Here is a 19,822-nt window from a genome sequence, read left to right as displayed (position 1 = left end):
TCCCTCATATTTATGTTCACACGTAAAGTACAGCTTCTTTGGCAAATTTCAGGTAGCCTATCAGTGCTGAGCAAGAGGCAGTAACTTCTGACAGTGAGGCAAGCAATAAAAAACTAAAGTTCAATTACAGGGCTTGCTCACTGCTATTCTTAATCTATATTAGTTAACTAGACTTAGGCACGCAAGGCACAAATTTCCAAATCTGTCAGTGACACCGACAGGCAAGTGCAATTGGCAGACCTGTGCCTGCTTAATTTAGAAACAGAGACCTGAGTGAATGTGCACAATTGTTGAAGATGACTGCAGGTTGAGAAAGCAATTTAAAAAGCACGTAGGATCCTGGGCTTTATGAATAGAGGCAGAGTATACAAAATCAGGGAAGTTATGAAAAACTTTTATATAACACTGGCTCTGCCTCATCTGGAGTAGCATGTCCCTTTCTGGGAACCACATTTTAGGAAAGGTGAAAAGGCTTCAGAGCAATTGCAGCGAAGATTCATGAAAATGGTTCGAGGGAAAGAGATTAATCTGAGACACATACAGTTGAGAACAAAGGCGAGTCAAACTGTCAGGGCAGCAGGGACAAAGCAGAGAACAAGGTAAATTAAACTGCATTTATTTCAATGCAAGAGGCCTAACAGGGAAGGCATTGACCTCAGGGCATGGTTAGGAACTTGGGACTGGGATATCGTAGCGAATACAGAAACATGGCTCAGGCATGGAAAGGACTGGCAGCTTAATGTTCCAGGAAGGATGCTACAGGAAGGATAGAAAGGGAGGCAAGAGTGGAGGGGGAGTGGCATTTTTGATAAGGGATAACTTTACAGCTGTACTGAAGGAAGATATTCCTGGAAATACATCCAGGGAAGTTATTTGGGTGGAACTGAGAAATAAGAAAGGGATAATCACCTTATTGGGCTTGTATTATAGACCCCCTAATAGTCAACAGGAAATTGAGAAACAAACTTGTAAGGAGATCTCAGTTATCTGTAAGAATAATAGTGGTTATGGTAGGGGATTTAAACTTTCCAAACATAGACTGTGATTGTCGTAGTGTTAAGGGCTTAGATGAAGAGGAAATTAAGTGTGTATGAAAAAATTTTCTGATGCAGTATGCGGATGTAACTACTAGAGAAGGTGCAAAACTTGACATACTCTTGGGAAATAAGGCAGGGCAGGTGACAGAGGTGTCCGTGGGGGAGCACTTTGGGGCCAGCGACCATAATTCTATTAGTTTTAAAATAGCGATGGAAAAGGATAGACCAGATCTAAAAGTTGAAGTTTTAAATTTGGAGAAAGGCCAATTTTGACGGTATTAGGCAAGAACTTTTAAAAGCTGATTGGGGGCAGATATTCGCAGGTAAAGGAATGGCTAGAAAATGGGAATGAGATGAGATGAGATAACGAGAGTCCAGAGAAAGTATATTCCTGTCAGGGTGAAAGGAAAGGCTGGTAGTTATAGGGAATGCTGGAAGACTAAAGAAATCGAGGGCTTGGTTAAGAAAAGGAAGAAAGCATATGTCGGGTATAGACAGGATAGATCGAGTGAATCCTTAGAGTATAAAGACAGTAGGACTATACTTAAGAAGGAAATCAGGAGGGTAAAAAGGGGACATGAGATAGCTTTGGCAAATAGAATTAAGGAGAATCCAAAGGGTTTTTACAAATATATTAAGGACAAAACGGTAACTAGGGAAAGAATCTGGCTCCTCAAAGATCAGCAAGGCAGCCATTATGTGGAACTGCAGGAGATGGGGTATACTGAACGAGTATTTTGCATCAGTATTTACTCTGGAAAAGGACATGGAAGATATAGAATGTAGGGAAGTAGATGGTGACATCTTGAAAAATGTCCCTATTACAGAAGTGGCAGATGGAGTTTAATTTAGATAAATGTGAAGTGCTGCATTTTGGGAAAGCAAATCTTAGCAGGACTTATATACCTTAACGGTAACGTCCTCGGGAGTGTTGCTGAACAAAAGGACCTTGGACTGCTGGTTCAAAGCTCTTTGAAAGTGGATTTGCAAGTAGATAGGATAGTGAAGAAGGCGTTTGGTATGCTTTCCTTTATTGGTCAGAGTATTGAGTACAGGAGTTGGGTGGTCATGTTGCGGCTGTACAGGACATTGGTTAGGCACTGTTGGAATATTGCATGCAGTTCTGGTCTCCTTCCTATTGGAGAGATGTTGTGAACCTTGAAAGGGCTCAGAAAAAATTTACAAGGATGTTGCCAGGGTTGGAGAAGTTGAGCTATAGGGAGAGGCTGAACAGGCTAGGGCTGTTTTTCTTTCCCCTGGAGCATCGGAGGCTGAGGGGTGACCTTATAGAGGTTTATAAAATTATGAGGGGCATGGATAGGATAAATAGACAAAGTCCTTTCCCTGGAGGCGGGGGGGGGGGTGGAGTCCAGAACTAGAGAGCATGGGTTTAGGGTGAGACGGGAAAGATGTAAAAGAGACCTAAGGGGCAAATTTTTCATAAGTGTGTGGAATGAGCTGCCAGACGAAGTGGTGGAAGCTGTACATTTGCAACATTTAAAAGGCATCTGGATTGGTATATGAATAGAAAGGGTTTGGAGGGATATGGGTCGGGTGCTGGCAGGTGGGACTAGATTGGGTTGGGATATCTGGTCGGCATGGACAAGTTGGACTGAAGGGTCTCTTTCCCTGCTGTACATCTCTATGACTATGACTCTATGTGGATGTCACTGGTAAGGCTCGTGTTTATTGCTCTTGAGAAATTGGTGAACGCTTGCCTGACCTGCTACATTCTGTAGTGAATGCGAATCTACTGTGCTGATATGGAGGCAGTTCCAGGATTTTGACCCAGTGATACAAAGGAATGGCTGTTTTTATGTTTGTGGTATGTGGAACCTAGCTTTCAATATTTTTCTTTTCATTTATCCCACATCCCATCTGTATGTAAACATCAATACAAGTTACATGATCAAGGCTTTTAAATTTATTAACACATCAGTGCACGGAAAGAGCACAAATTTCATTGTTTAAAAAAATGGTATAGTTGACCATTAACTAAGTTGGCAATGAAATGAATGGTCAAGTTAACTATACCAGTCTGCAGTGGTGATTGTCTATACGGCAGCTATAATTTTGATCGTTTTGTTAAAGCATTTTTAAGGAAAGCGAATTAGTGCTAAGTTACTTTTAGTAGTGTAGTTTGAACGGTCAGAACTTGTATTCATACAGTGATTTAAGGGTAAAATGTCCCAAGACTCTTCAAACGAGACTGATCAAACAAAATTTGACACTGAACCACAGAAAGAAATATTAAATGCAAATTAACTAATCATTAATATTGCTCATGATTGCTGTACGTGTCTCTATGATTTCGCTTTGTTTTTTTGTGTGGTCAGCCACGTAACAAAGCTCGTTGAGCAAGATGGAAGCTGTTCCCTATATTTAAGAAATGATGAAAAGGGGATTCACTAGGCTTATTTTTGGGATAAAGGGATTGACTTACCAAGAACAGATAGGATAGGCCTCTATTCATAAGAGTTTAGCAGAATGAAAGGTGACCGTTAGATGTTAAGAAGTTTATAGAATCCCTGCGGTGTGGAAGCAGGTCATTCGGCCCATCAAGTCCACATTAACCCTCCGAAAGGCATCCCACTCAGACCCAAACCCCCTCTACCCTATCCCTGAAACTCTGTATTTCCTATAGCTAATCCACCTAGCCTGTGCATCCCTGGACATTATCGGCAATTTAGCATGGCCAAGAGTAGAGTGGTGCTGGAAAAGCACAGCAGATAAGGCAGCATCCAAGGAGCAGGAAAATTGACATTTCGGGCAAAAGCCCTTCATCAGAATTTAGCATGGCCAGTCTATCTAACCTGCACATCAGTGGAAGGAAACTGGAGGATCTGGAGGAACCCAAAGCAGACACTGGGAGAATGTGCAAACTCCACGCAGACAGCTGCCCAAGAGTGGGATTGAACCCAGGTCCTTTGCACTGTGAAGCACCAGTGCTAACTGCTGTTTCCACTAGTGGGGGAGTTTTGAATCAGAGGGCACAGTGACAAAATAAGCTCAGATGTGAAGGAATTTCTTCCCTCAGAGGGGAGTTAATGTTGGGAATTCTCTATTTCAGAGAGTTTGGAGGTTAGATTGGTGCAAGTGTCTTTTAAAGAGGATGTATGTGGATTTTTGAAATTTCATGGAGTTGAGAGCTATGAGGAGGTAGCATGAGAGAGTTATCAAGGCCTGAGACACATCAGCTATGGTCTTGAAGGGCCGAATGGCCTACTGCTGCTCCTATTTGTTACGTTCTTGTTTACAAAGATCCAGCATTCCTTGTAATGTTTTTTTCTTGCTGACGACAGTTTAACTCTTACAGGTCAGGAGGATGTTTGGTGTGCAGCAGTGGTGGTAAAAGGTTAAAAACATTTAAAATCCTTCACTTTTAATTGCAGTTTTTAGACAGCAAAATAAATGTATAACTGTGTTAATGATAGAGGCCAAAATAAAGAATTTTTTTTAAAGTTCTTAACTGCGGAGTATTTTTTAATTATTGTGAAAAATTTGACATTCCAAAAGTAAATAGTTAGCCTTTCAGGGTGTTTAGGAGTAAATATGAAGTTAGTTTAAAACCTGGTAATGCTTCCATTAACAAGGTGCAGCTTTTTCTAAGAATTCTAGAGCATGGTTAACATGAATTGTTGAGGGACGTTAAGTCTGAGGGACGTTAAGTCTGAGGGAACCTTACAGAGTATTAAGTAGTTTAATTGGCAGCAACTTTTTCAGTTTCCATGTTATTAGCGCATGTCCAGTCTTTCAAAATTACTCTTAATTTCACTGGAGCAATGACAATGAGCGGTTATGTTACCACAATAAAATCTATGCTAATGTACTTCACAATGGCACAACTATGTGAAATGCATTGTACTAATTTAAGCCTATCATTCTCCAGAAAGTACGGTTTCAATGTTCCATGTACTGTTAAGTTTGAATGGAAATCTAGGCAAACCCTAACATGCCATATTTTGTAGGCGAACAAATCTGGAGTGCTGAGAAAGGCCATTGATTACATTAAATACCTGCAGCAGACCAACCACAAGTTACGACAGGAGAACATGGCATTAAAAATAGCTAATCAGAAAAACAGTAAGTAGTGTTAACTTTTCATCACCAATAGATTCCTATTTCTGTGCAGTAACTAATGTACAAGTAACAGTGTTGGCCTTCAATACTATCCATTTTCATTTGGATTCGTCCTTTTGCACACTTAGCTGTTGAACATTACTGATGCTTAAGCGAAAACTTATTCAGAATGATGCTTTCAGCTGCATTGATGAGTAAATGTTGGTTGTAAAATTTATAGATAAATTGATTTCTCTTTCTCTTTTTACAGAGGGCTTAAAGGCACCAGAAATTCCCAGCCTTTTAGACATTGATGTTGACCTAAAGACTGATGACTTCAAATCACATTTACTGATAATGTCGCCACCACCTTCAGATTCAGGTTCCCCAGGCACTTTCTCACCTTGTTCCATTGATTCAGAGCCAGGAAGTCCTCTCCTTGAAGAAACAATGGTAGTAGCAGTTTATATTGGTCTAATTTCAGTATATTTTTAACTTAACGTCCTGTTGGCATTAATGCTATATTACTGATGATGCAATAACATTTTCAAAAACTGTTTTAAAACAAAACCTTAGCATTCCAAAGAGAGATGATTTACATTTTTAGATTGCTTTATTTAAAATGTTTATTAAGAATCTTATATACTTGCCTCTCATGATTTTGGTCTTGCTCAACTTCCTTTCTTGTTTGAATAATCCAAATGGTTGTAGTTGCATGCATGTTGTGCTAATACTATTGTATGTGTTACAGTACACTGAAATCTGAATTGCTTTTACATGTATATTGTAGTTTGCAGCTATGGGCAGTAATAAGTGAGGCTCCAATGTTTTTTCTCTATCACATGGCTGACCCACAGTCTTTCCTTCTCTCTCTCTGCTATTGGCATGGATTAAAGTAATTTGCAGATTTATACTCCAGCCATTGATCAAGTTATAAATGCATCTTCCTTGGCCATAATGCCCTGGGTAAAACTTGAACTGAGAACTTCTGTCTCGGGGCAAAGAAACTACACATGGTAGTATAAGATTTCCAGTGAAGAATATAGTAGAAATTAGGAGTTCTGTTGCTTCCAAGCTCTCTGAATGCTGGAGAAACAGTTGAAGCTTTCAAGAGAAAGATGACTGGATTTTTTTGTTCAGTAATGAATATTAAGAGATTTGAAGGTAATGATCAACAATGATCTAACTGAATGATAAAACAGACCAAAGGGCTGCTATGGTCTTACTTTGATCCTAATGTTCCTATTTATAGTATTTATTGCTACATTCTCTATTTAGGTAAAGGAAGAACCATTGTCCCCCCCGACCATTGGTATGCTGGATAGCTCTCGGATTCTACTGTGCACCCTTACCTTTCTCTGTCTATCCTTCAACCCACTTACATCACTTTTTGAGCGTGTGGGATACTCAACAACAGCTGAAGATTCTGGGCATTATGGTAGAAATATGCTTGGAATTGAGTCTGGTAAGTTTGAGTAGAACTCCTTGTAGCAGAATGTTTGCTGATCCATACTTTAGTGATGGCTTCCCGTTTACCTGTTAGGATTTTTTCTTGAAAAAGCCTTATATCTATAAATACATGCAAGTTGCAATACCGAAACAAGCTCTTTGGCCCGGCCTACCGTTGTCCTTTTTGTAAACATATAGTTCCAATCCTGCCTTATTCAACCTCCTCTCCTCCCCCTTTTTTCCATCCACCTATTTAGTTTAATCTTGAATACTGATAAACCACTGACTCTGGAAATAAATTCCACAGCCTTACAGATGTATTATAGACATGTTTCTCCTGGTCTTTATTGTGAATCTAGTATCTATAACCCTTTACTTCTTGACCATTCAGCTATTGGAAAGAGTCTGCTTTTATTTTAAGTAAAAGCAGGAAATATTGGAGCTACTCAGGTCTAGAAGCAGCTGTGGAGAGAGAAACAGAATTAACATTTCAAGTTCAATATAACCTCTTCAGAGTTAGAGAACATAGAACAGTACAGCACAGAACAGGCCCTTCAGCCCACGCTGTTGTGCCGATCATTGATCCTCATGTAAGGTAAACCTAATGTACGAACCCTCAAATTTCTGTGACCATATACATGTCCAGCAGTCTCTTAAATATCCCCAATAACCTCGTTTCCACAACTGCTGCTGGCAACGCATTCCATGCTCCCACAACTCTCTGCGTAAAGAACCTGCCTCTGACATCCCCTCTATACTTTCCGCCAAATGGCTTAAAACTATGACCCCTCGTGTAAACAATTTCTGCCCTGGGAAAAAGTCTCTGGCTATCAACTCTATCTATACCTCTCATTATCTTGTACACCTCAATTAGGTCCCCTTTCTTCCTCCTTTTTTCCAATGAAAAAAGTCTGAGCTCAGTCAACCTCTCTTCGTAAGATAAGCCCTCCATTCCAGGCAGCATCCTGGTAAACCACCTCTGAACCCTCTCGAAAGCATCCACATCTTTCCTATAATAGGGCGACCAGAACTGGACACAGTATTCCAAGTGCGGTCTAACCAAGGTTTTATAGAGCTGCAACAAGATTTCACGGCTCTTAAACTCAATCCCCCTGTTAATGAAAGCCAAAACACCATATGCTTTCTTTAACAACCTTGTCCACTTGGGTGGCAATTTTAAGAGATTTATGTACCTGCACACCAAGATCCTGCTGTTCCTCCATACTGCCAAGAATCCTGTCTTTAATCCTGTACTCAACTTTCAAGTTCAACCTTCCAAAATGCATCGCCTCGCATTTATCCAGGTTGAACTCCATCTGCCACCTCTCAGCCCATCTCTGCATCCTGTCAATGTCACGCTGCAGCCTTCAACAGTCCTCTATACTGTCAATGACACCTCCAACCTTTGTGTCGTCTGCAAACTTGCTGACCCATCCTTCAATCTCCTCATCAAAGTCATTAATAAAAATTACAAAGAGTAGAGGCCCAAGAACAGAGCCCTGTGGAACACCACTCACCACTGACTTCCAGGCAGAATACTTTCCTTCCACTACTACTCACTGTCGACCAGCCAATTCTGTATCCAGACAGCTAATTTTCCCTGTATTCCATTCCTCCTGACCTTCTGAACGAGCCTACCATTCTTCTGAAGAAGGATCATATTGGACTTGAAAAGTTAACTTTTGCTTTTCTCTGAACAGATGTTGCCTAACCTGATGATTTTCTCCTGCATTTTCTGCTTTTATTTTAATTTCCAGGAGTATTTTGCTTTTATCTACCTTTATTCTCACACCCATATTTTTTGATTGTGTTTCAGATTTAATGTTGTGTTGCCCTGGATTCTGCATTATACCAGTGATCAGAAACCTGATTTTTTTTTTAACCTTTTTTATGTTTCCTCGTGCCCTGGAACATTCTAGTGAATTGTACCTTTTCTAATGTCTCATTATACATCCTACAATGCTAGGACCAAAACTCTACACAGTGCCCTAACTGAGTTCTCCTTAAAGTTTTGTGCAGCATTATCTTTACTGCTTTGCTTTTCTAGTTTGTAATTCTTTCTGTAAAATATAGATTATCATTAGCCTTTTTAATGACTTTGAAGGAGTGACTCTAATATCCCATGAATCTGTACTTCAAAAAATCCTTCTGCTGTCCAAATCTACTTCTCCTCAGAGTGTAATTGCTGTTGTTTTAATTATTCGTTTCTGGGATATGGGCATCGCAGGATATGTTGCCCTTGAAAAGATAGTAGTGTACTGCTTTCTTGACACACTGCAGTCCATGTGCTGGACTGTACTTTTCTTTAAACTAAAATACATCATCTTAGATTAACTGTAATTGAATTTCTTTTGTCATTTTTAACTCATTCTCCTCATCTTAATGATTCTCATTACAGCTTCTCTTAGCATTTTAAACAATTAACTGTACAACCTATTTCAGTGGCATCTGCAAATTTTGGCCATCATTCCTCCATGCCTACATAAAAATTTTTGATGTGTGCAGTGAACAGAACTGGCCCTATAATAGAAGATTTTGCACTCAAAAACATAAGAAATATAAGTAGACTATATGACCCCTTGAGCTGCTTTGCAATTCAGTCAATTATAATCAATCTTCTGTCTCAGCTCTGTTTTTCTCTTCCCTCCCGGATATCCTTTGATTCTCTGACAAACTAACAATATACTGATTTAAGTGTTAAGGTATTCATTGCTTGTGTATTTACAGCTGTTTTGAACTAGAGATTTATAAAGATTCATAATGATCAGATTAGATTCCCTAAAGTGTGGAAACAGGCCTTTCGGTCCAACTAGTCCACAATGACCCTCTGAAGAGTAACCCACCCAGACCCATTTTCCCATATTTACGCCTGACTAATACACCTAACTCTATGGGCACTTTAGCATGGCCAATTCACCTAACCTGCACATCTTTGGACTGTGGGAGAAAATCGGAGCACCCGGAGGAAACTCGCGCAGACACTGGGAGAATGTGCAAACGCTACACAGACAGGCTTCCAAGGCTGGAATCTAACCCAGGTCCTTGGTACTGTGAGGCAGCAGTGCTAACCACTGAGCCGCCATGCCGCCCATAATGGAGAGTGAAGAAGGTTATCTCGGAGTACAATGAGACCTTGACCAAATGGGCCATTGGGCTGAGGAGTGGCAGATGGATTTGAATTTAGATAAATGTGAACTAGGGCAGCGTTTGTACATTTAATGGTAGGGCCCTGGGGAGTGTTGCCAAACAAAAAGACCCAGGGGTACGATTGCATAGTTACTTGAAAGTAGAGTTACAGGTAGACAGGGTGGTGAAGATGGTCTTTGGCATGCTTGCCTTCATTGGTCAGTGAATCGAGTGTAGGAGTTGGAACATCTTGTTGTGGCTGTACAGGATATTGGTTCGGCCACTTTTAGAATACAGCATTCAATTCTGGTCTCCCTTCTATAGCAAAGATGTTGTTAGATGTGAAAGGGGTCAGAAAAGATTTGCAAAAATGTTGTCAGGATTAGAAGATTTAAGATGTAGGGAGAGGCTGAATAGGTTAGGGTTTTTTTCCCTGGAGCGTTGGAGGCTGAGGTTACCTTTATAGGGGTTTATAAAATCATGAGGGGCATGGTTCTTTTCCTAGGTTGGGGCTGTCCAAAACTAGAGGGCCTAGGTTTAAGGTGAGGGGAGAAATTTGAACACCTGATGAGGGTTAACTTTTCTCGCAGAGGGTGGTGGGTGTATGGAATGAGCCACCAGAGGAAATGGTGTATGTGGGTGCAATTACCGTGTTTAAAAGGCATTTGGATGGGTATGGGAGTAGGAAGGATTTAGAGGTTTATAGGCCAAATGGGACAAAGTCCGGTTGGGATGTCTGATCGGTCCAAAGGATCTGTGTCCATGCTGTAGAACTGACTTTGAGGGATGAAATTGCTCCTCATCTCAGTCCAGTGCAATTGACTTTTGAAGACTTTGTTCCCATGTTCTGGAATCCACTCCTCTCAATGTCAGCTCTGTGAAGTTCTTTCAGAATCCTTTTCAATGAGACCATCTCTCAATTTTCTAGTCTCCTAAAGAGAACAGACTAGTCTATTAGACTTCTAATCCCAGGAGCTGCAATGTAATAAACATTCACTGTACAGCCTGCATTAAGTAAGGAAACTAACACTATGCACATGCTTGTGTTGTGGTCTCACCAAAGTCCAATATAAGTATAGAAAATCTTATTTTTCTGCATCAGTTCACTTGCAATAAAAGCCAGCGTGCCTTTATTGCTACCACTCTCTCATCTCTAACCACTCCGAAAAGTCTGAGCTTCCCTCTCCTGCCTTTGATTTGACTTTTATACCTCTCCCAACTCATGTCTTTTTATCTTCTTTAGTAATCACCTGTGGAATGTCACATTACAGGCTTTCCTGAAGTCTAAATGCAGTGTTACAACAGCACTTCCTCAAACTATTATGTCTGATATGTTCTCCCAAAATCCTTGGAAGTTTATTATGCACAATTATGTCTTAATATTGTTTGTGACATTGACTGTGTCTTTATCCAGTAATGTGATAACTTTGTCCCTAATTAAAGACGGTTTCTCATTACACCGTTAAGCAAACTGAATTAACTTTGTCTCCCACTTTGACCAATGTAGAAAACGTTTTTATTTATCAGATTCTCAGCACATTTCACACTGCATTGAACGCTATAATCTCATCACACATCCCTTCAATTTGCACCCTCATCTTTTAGAATGTATCCTGTGGCTCAAGGAGTTTTTTTGTAATTTGAATAACTTAGCTGAAATATTCCTTTCATCTACTACTATATTAATCATCCTACTCAGAACCACTTCAGGCTTTGCTTTACGTCTGGTATCCTTCTGTTTAGATATATTAAAAAAATCCACTGACTTTTTTTTAGCGAGTGCTCCCAGTGATTTGGCCAAATTTATGTTTGAACAATGCCATTAAAAGGAGATTGGCCCAGACCTTCCTATCCCATAACAGCAGGTGTTGCTACATTGCCACAAATTGACTTATTTAAGGCAGCTCTGAGCAGGCATCAAGCTTGCCTATGACTGCAGCCCTTAAAACCCAGAATTTGAAAAGCGCTCTAGCACCACGGGCTCTGGTTACAGACCTCTTCTGCACCAGCTAAACTGCAACCAACCCCCCAAAAGCCCCAGTTTTTTAATAGCATTAGTGTAGGCAATATAGGCGATGGTACTTTGTCAAATGCACTTGGCAGCGTATGCCTCTGATTGACCTCTGACTGACAAGGCTGAGGCTATTCATTTGTCATTTTATCTCACTGCTGAGAGCTTGGTGTGATCAAGTTGCTGATATATTGACAGAGTCCACTTTTAAAAGTAATTCACCAGCTCTAAAGTATTTTGTGACTTTGAGAATGGGAAATGAGCAATATAACTACATGTCTTTCCTGTATCCTGAATAAGTTTTAAAATTAAATAGAAAATTGGAAACACATTTGACAGGAATCTGCAATGTGTGCAATTTTGGCAAAGGTGACTCTAAGGTTTTAAAGTCCTTGTCGTTGTCCTTCTTTGAGTGGTAGCCCACCCAGACCCACTTCCCTACCCTTTTACTCATTTACCCCGACCCATTCACCGAACCAATGTATCCCTGAATACTATGGGAAATTTAGCATGACCAATTCACCTAACCGGCACATCATTGGATTGTGGGAGGAAACCCATACAGACATTGGGAGATTGTGTGGAGTTTGGACAGACAGTCACCCGAGGCTGGAATCAAACCCTGTTCCCTGGCGTTGTGAGGCAGCAGTGGTAATCAACCCTCTTGGGTGAATCAATGCAACTAACTGAAAAACACCATGAGAGATACAATAGTATATGCATTGATAATAACCATATCCTAATGGGTCCTTGAGTCAATTCAACTACCACCTCTTTCGCAAGAGGGTTTTAATTTCGTAGACCCTTCAAATTATATATTTATACAATTTCAGTTATAAAATGCCCCAGTGTTGCCATCTCTGTTTTTGTAATGTACCCTTTTCTGTCTGTTTTTAGGAGATACAAAAGGATGGTTTGATTGGATTCTGCCCACATTAATCCTCTGGCTGGTGAATGGGGTCATCGTACTGAGTGTATTTGTTAAACTCTTCATTTATGGTGAACCAATCACACGCCTCCATTCTCAGTCCTCTGTCACGTTCTGGAGACATCAGAAGCAAGCAGATCTTGATCTGTCCAGGGTATGCATTTAATTTGGTTGGTTGGAATTGGGGGGATAGCATGTGTAATAACCCAATCATTGCTTGCTGTTGTGGAAATGACTTAGTCTGAGACTTTGAGTCTTGTTTCAAGAAGGTTTATTTTTTGTGAATTCACGGAGAGGCTGCCACACAGTACATAGAACATTACAGCACAGTACAGGCCTTGATGATGCGCTGACCTGTGGAATCAATCTGAAGCCCATCTATCCTACACTGTTCCATTTTCATCCATATCCAGTGACCATTTAAATGCCATTAAAGTTGGCGAGTCTACTACTATTGCAGGCAGTGCGTTCCGTGCCCCTACTACCTCTGACATCTGTCCTATATCTATCACTCCTCGATTTAAAGCTATGTCCCTCATGCTAGCCATCACCATCCGAGGAAAAGGGCTCTCGCTGTCCACCCGATCTAACCCTCTGACTATACAGTCTCCACTGTCCCACAGCACTCTCCCGAGCTGAACAGTCAGCCTATACTTATACAATGATGCAAACAACTTTGCTTACATTCCGCACTTCACAATAATTCAAGATAAAGGTAAGCACCAATCACCTTGTTTCCCAAGGATAGAGAAGCTAACAAGCTCAGGAGGCACCTCTACTAATGAGCCTATGATATACTCCCTATATTTTGTCAAATTATAATTATAGCCTCAGTCTTTATCTCTCTCAGTATTTTCCAACTAAAACGAGAGGCTGAGAGCCAAAATAGGTTTTATCTTGGTCAAGTATCCCATCATGCAGTAGTATGCCAAGTTCTTACCACTTCCACAATTCCCTCAGGTGTTGATCCAGTATCCTAAACTTAAGTGTTGATCTGGAAGATCAACACCTAAGTTTAGGATACTGGCGCTTCCAAAAAGGGGATGCATATCTTTCTGGAAAAGGGTGCATACTCATACATGTGTGTTCATCGTAGGGGTCATCATGGGATACAGTCTGGTAAATGATCATGGTTTTGGAGCAGAAAATGGGGTGGGAACAAACTGTGCACAACAACAGTCTTAGTTCGCCATATGGTAGAGTGTCAGGTGTATGATAGTAAAGGTGATGAGCCCAATGACTAAGGAGAAACCCCATTTACCCAGCCAGGTGACATCAAAGGACCACCCAGAATCAAAAGTGACTTCCGTGCGAATGTAAGTCACCAAATCAAAGACATTTTTAGAGTTATCTGGTATGTAGGTACAACATTCCCACTCAATATAGCACAGGTGCCAGCCCTCTTGGATAATAAAAAATCCAAGGCCAAGCGGTTCTGAAGAGCCATGTTCTAACTGCAACTAGCTCAGCATTGATCTCGGTCAGGGCCTCAGCAGTGTCAGTGGAGACAGTTTCCAACACTGTTTTTTAATTTGCTCAAGTCTTGGGAATGCAGATAGATTCCAGTATCGGGAGAAGACATCCAAACTCTGGTGAGCGATCTGTTGGGCTTCAAGGGTGAAGGTAACCCATCCAATACTCTAATGCGAGGTACTACATATCCTATATAACACGACACTCCAATCTGAGGGAAGCTAGGGATAGACCTTAAGACTGCAAATAAAATAGGCACTGTTTTAGGAGGTTAATTTGAAATCTCTACCCGTCCACGACTTGGGAGCTGGGTCTTTCCACAGAACCTGACATCTTATTAAGGACATTAGACCAATTAAACAAAAAGTTACCTTTGCTCGTCAAATTTTGGATAAATTCAATCCAGGGGATAATAAAAGAACATTTGAGTAGATCCCATATAAGTGCTAGTAAAAACGTTCCCGTGTCATGTGAAGCTAATGGTGGTGTTAAGGACTACAAGAAAAGGGGCATATGGGATCTGTTATAGTCAGGTTGATACCAATCTTGGAATGAAGCCAGATTATACCCTGCTGACTTCCCCTCCTGCACGTCCTCTGAGTTATTAAGTTTGCCTGAAGAGTTTTGGCATATTAGCCATTCGACAACTTCAGGCCAGCTAAAGGATACGGACCACAATGGGTCGGCATATGGACACATACCCAACAGTTTCTTTTCCTATCATATACACACTTTGGCCAGACACAAAAAGTATTGTGATGTATTGATCATCTTAGTCGCTTTATTCTCACAACAGAGGGCAAGCCATTTCACTCAACCGTACTCTCTCTAAAAGCCAAACCTGAAACTCCAGGCACCAGAGCAAGGGGTTCTGCCCTACACCTGGAAAAGTACACTCTGTCTTCCTGAACCCTATATTGACAAACCTGGAGTGTCTCACAAGAATGATCAGTGATCTCTGTATGGGTTTGGGAGCAATTCAAATCACATCTCTGCTGACACATACCTGTGACCTGCCTTCTCCTTTCACGCACTTGTTAGAAAACCTTTTTAGCCTCCATAACTTCACCATCCGCAAGGAATCCGTCACATGGGATTGCCCCTCACGTCCCTGAGAAGCGCTACAAGGGAATCTTGGAAAATCTGCCTGACAGTGGAGGCTTAACTTACAAGAAGCAACATTACAAAGTATCTGGCACTCTTTTTGCCTTTCACCGCAATGGAGGAATGATGGTTAACTCTTTCCCCAGACCCTAATCCATCCCTTGCACACTCTGATTAAAAACAGCATTAGAGCACGTCTGTCACAAGGCCATATATCTCTAGTTTCTAGTTGGCAGGCTGAGGAGGTCCAGGAATTGTATCCACAGGGTTCTCATAATTCGCTTTAGTAGTTGCAGAGTTGGTGAGGTTATGTATTTTTTTTTTTAGATTAGATTAGATTAGATTAGATTAGATTACAGTGTGGAAACAGGCCCTTCGGCCCAACAAGTCCACACCGACCCGCCGAAGCGAAACCCACCCATACCCCTACATTTACCCCTTACCTAACACTACGGGCAATTTAGTATGGCCAATTAACCTAACCTGCACATCTTTGGACTGTGGGAGGAAACCGGAGCACCCGGAGGAAACCCACGCAGACACGGGGAGAACGTGCAAACTCCACACAGTCAGTCGCCTGAGTCGGGAATTGAACCCGGGTCTCTGGCGCTGCGAGGCAGCAGTGCTAACCATCGAGTGGTCAGTAATACTTAGTATAGTCCCTTCCACCTAGGGGAGAGAGAGAGCCTTTGTTGAGAGACTTAACATATACTAAATCGCCAGGTGTAAAAGGGTGCATGTCTGACCTATGGGGTTTTGGCATGACCTCTGTTACCTATGAATGATTTGCCTGGGCTGCTTCACTCAGGTCTTGGGCAAATTGTAGGATTTTCTCATCTACCACATAAGGGTTATTACTGATGTAGGCAGAGGGGGTCGGATACCAGTAGTCATGGATCTTCCCGTAAGAGTTTCAAACTGGGTTAGAAGAGTGGTTTAATTAACCTGGTTTCAGAGGGTGTTAAGGGTAATAGGCAAGACTTCATTCCACTTTAGTCCGGATTCCTGGCAAGTCTTTGAAGTGTATGTTTTAGCATACCGTCAGTTCATTTCAGTATTGGATGTAGGTTTGCTTGCTGAGCTGGAAGGTTCATTTTCAGACGTTTCGTCACCATACTAGGTAACCTCTTCAGTGAGCGTCCAGGCGAAGCACTGCTGATGATTCCTACTTTCTGATAATATATGTTTGGGTTTCTTTGGGTTGGTGATGTCGTTTCCTGTGGTGATGTCATTTCCTATTCTTTTTCTCAGGAGGTGGTAAATCGGGTCCAAGTCAGTGTGTTTGTTGATAGAGTTCTGGTTGAAATGCCATACTTCTAGGAATTCTCGTGCGTGTCTCTGTTTGGCTTGTCCGAGGATGGCTGTGTTGTCCCAATCGAAATGGTGTCCTTTCTCATCCGTATGTAAGGATACTAGTGAAAGAGGGTCATGTTGTTTTGTGGCTAGTTGATGTCCTGCGCCTGGACAGCCGCTGTAAGGTGGATTGTAGAGGGGGCTTGTATCTTAACGAAGGAAGGGGCTATGACTGCATGTGTCCAAGTGGCCTCACAGTCTGCAACATCTGTGGCAGCGTTGTCACGGGACACCTCATCCTTGGAGATAGTATGAGCTTCACATTTGGCTACCATGACATGTGCAGGGTAAAGTACTGCTCGCAATAGATCGTTGATAAGATGGGTATGGAGAAAGTGAGGACTGCAGATGTTGGAGCTCCGGGTCAAGAGTGTAGTGCTGGAAAAGCACAGCAGGTCAGGCAGCATCCATGGAGCAGGCGAATCGACATTTCAGGCATTCATCAGGAATGAGGCTTGTAGGTGGGGGCTGAGAGATAAATGGGAGGGGGATGGGGTTGGGGCGAAGGTAGCTGGGATGAAGGTGAGGGAGAAGGTGTACGTCATAAGGAGCAATGATGGATGGGAGGGTGGTGCAGAGTTAGAGGCTTGGGATTAGGATAATGTGGGGGAGCGGGGAAATGAGGAAGCTATTGACATCCACATTTATCCTGTGTGGTTGCATGGTCCCAAGGTGGAATATGAATTGTTCCGCCTCCAGGCGTTGGGTGGTAACAGTTTGATGATGGAGGAGGCCCAGGACCTGCATGTCCTTGTCGGAGTAGGAGGGGGAGTTGAAGTGTTCAGACACATTTGGTAGAGATACAGGTAAATTTCTGACGGATGTGGAAGGATCCCTGAGGCCTTGGACGGAGGTGAGAGGAGTGGTGTGGGTGCAGGTTTTGCACTTTCTGCGGTGGCAGGGAAAGGTGCCAGGAGTGGGGTGTGGGCTGGTGGTGGTGGTGGGGGAGGGGTGGGGGGGAGAAGAGAGGGTGTGGACCTGACTAGGGAGTCGTGGAGAGAATGGTACTTTTGGAATGCTTCTAGGGGTGAATGGGAAATATATCTCTGGTGGTGGGGTCAGTTTGGAGATGGCGGAGGTTGGTAGGGTGGAAGGTGAGGACCAGGAGGTTTCTGACCTTGTGTCAGGAGGGGTGGGATTCGAGGGTGGTGGTGTGTGAAGTGGAGGAGATGCTTTGGAGGGCATTGTCAATCACGTGAGAAGGGAAGTTGTGATCGTGGAAGGAGGAGGCCATCTGAGATTTTTTGAGGTGGAATTGGTCATCCTGGGAAGAGATGCAGTGCAGGTGGAGGAATTGGGAATAAGGGATGATTTTTTATTGGAGATAGGATGGGAGGAAGTATAGTCTGGGTAGCTGTGGGAGTCAGTGGGCTTGTACTATATGTCTGTGGTTAGTCAGTTGCCAGAGATGGTGACAGAGAGATCCAGGAAGGGAAGACAGGTGTAGGTGAATTTGAGGTTGGGGTGGAAGGTGTTGATAAAGTGGATGAACTGTTCAACCTCCTTGTGGGAGCATGAGGCAGCATGATACAGTCATTGATGTAGCGGAAGAACAGATGGGGGGTGGTGCCGGTGTAACTGCGGAATATGGACTGTTCCACATATCTGACAAACAGGGAGGCATAGCCGGGTCTCATGCGGGTGCCCATGGTTACCCCTTTGGCTTGGAGGAAGTGGGAGGATTGGAAGGAGAAGTTGTTGAGGGTGAGGACCAGTTCAGCCAGGCAGATGACAGTGTCGGTGGAAGGGTACTGGTTGGGACAGCGTGAGGGGAGGAAACGAAAGGCTTGGAGACCTTCGTTGTGGCAGATTCGGTGTGTACAGGGACTGGATGTCCATGGTGAAGATGAGGCGTTGGGGGCCCGGAAAACAAATCTTGGAGGGGGTGAAGGGCATGGGTGGTGTCACGAGCATGGGTGAGGAGTTCCTGGACTAAGTGGGACAGCACGGTTTTGAGGTAGGAAGAGATGAGTTCGGTGGGACAGGTGCAGGCTGAGTCAAAGGGTCAACCGGGGCAGTCAAGTTTGTGAATCTTAGGAAGGAGGTAGAATTGGGCGGTGCACGGTTCATAGACAATGAGGTTGGAGGCTGTGTCTGGGCGATCCCCAGAGGTGATGAGGTTGTGGATGGTCTGGGAGTTGATGGTTTGGTGATGGGAGAGGAGGTCATGATCAAGGGGGTAGTAGGAGGAGGTGCCTGAGAGTTAGTGCCTAGCTTCAGCTGTGTTGGTGCGCCACACCACTGGCATCCCCCCACCCCTCCAAAAGCCTCATCTGTAGGTTTGATGGTGAGGTTGGGGTGGGAGTGGAGGGCTGCGCATTGTGAAGGCGGGAGGTTGGAGTGGGTGACTGGTGTGGGCAGGTTGAGGCGGTCGATATCATGGTGGCAGTTTAAAATGAAGAGTTCAAGGCCGGGTAACAGGCCGGCTCATGGTGTCCAGATGGATGAGGTGTTTTGGAGGTGGGAGAAGGGGACCTTGGTGGCAGGGTGAGTATCTTTGTTGAAAAAGTGGGCCCGGCGGTGGAGATGGCGGAAGAAACCTTCAAGATCACAGTGCGTGTCAAACTCATTAATCTGGGAGCATGGAGGGATAAAGGTGAGGTCTTTACTGAGGAGTAAACATTCATCCTTAGTGAGGGGGAGGTCTGGGAGAATAGTGAAGACATGGCAGGGATGGGAGCTAGGAACTGGAGTGGGGCAGAGATGCTTGCTTGAGTGGGTGTGGTTATACGATCAGTAGTGATGTCACCAACGGAAGTGATGCTCATGGCTGTGTTAATAGGGGCAGAAGTGGCATCACGGGTGGCAAGGGCAATGTTTTGGTTAGGTAATCGGTTGGTGGCAGAAGTGACATCGATGTTAGAGCCTTCCAGTGAGGGGGAAGCAGCTGCCGCATCGGCAACTGCGGGGGCGGAAGTGATGTGCAAGGTAGGTGTTGCGTCTATGCTGGTGAATCTAGCGGCGCCGGAGGATCCTGCAGCGGCAATCTTTTTGCGGAGGTGGTTGCATGGACAGGGACCTCTGAGGTGGTGTGGTCAGCAGTGGCTGCGGGCCATGTGGCAGCGTCAGGGGTGGAAGTGACGTCATCAATTGCCCTGGCATTTGGCTGCGTGGCTAATGGCTAACCACTAAGGGCAGTTCCAGAAGTCGGGGAAGGTTCTAGAAGGTTTGAGGAAACCCGTGTATGGAGGGAAGTGCATGAAAGTTTGTTTAACTTGTATTCTTTTATGTCCTATGCAGTTGAGAAATAGTTTGTTGAGTGCATGTATCCTTCTGAGGATG

At 43.2% G+C, this 19,822-nt stretch overlaps 1 protein-coding gene across 1 annotated transcript in view; it reads left to right on the top strand.

Moving 5' to 3' along the window:
- Nucleotides 1–19,822, top strand: part of srebf2 (sterol regulatory element binding transcription factor 2) — a 73,461-nt gene that overhangs the window by 20,737 nt on the left and 32,902 nt on the right. The window contains exons 6-9 of the mRNA XM_043679939.2: nt 5,006–5,120; nt 5,368–5,549; nt 6,375–6,561; nt 12,580–12,764. Of these exons, the coding sequence (XP_043535874.2) occupies nt 5,006–5,120; nt 5,368–5,549; nt 6,375–6,561; nt 12,580–12,764 (669 nt within the window). The remainder of the gene's footprint in view (nt 1–5,005; nt 5,121–5,367; nt 5,550–6,374; nt 6,562–12,579; nt 12,765–19,822) is intronic.

This window comes from Chiloscyllium plagiosum, unplaced genomic scaffold (genome assembly GCF_037043375.1).
Source record: "Chiloscyllium plagiosum isolate Xiang-an unplaced genomic scaffold, Cpla_swu_hap1 HiC_scaffold_33, whole genome shotgun sequence".
Classification (NCBI taxonomy): Eukaryota; Metazoa; Chordata; class Chondrichthyes; order Orectolobiformes; family Hemiscylliidae; genus Chiloscyllium; species Chiloscyllium plagiosum.
Note: the sequence above shows the minus strand (reverse complement) of the source record. Positions and strands in the feature narration are given on the sequence as shown.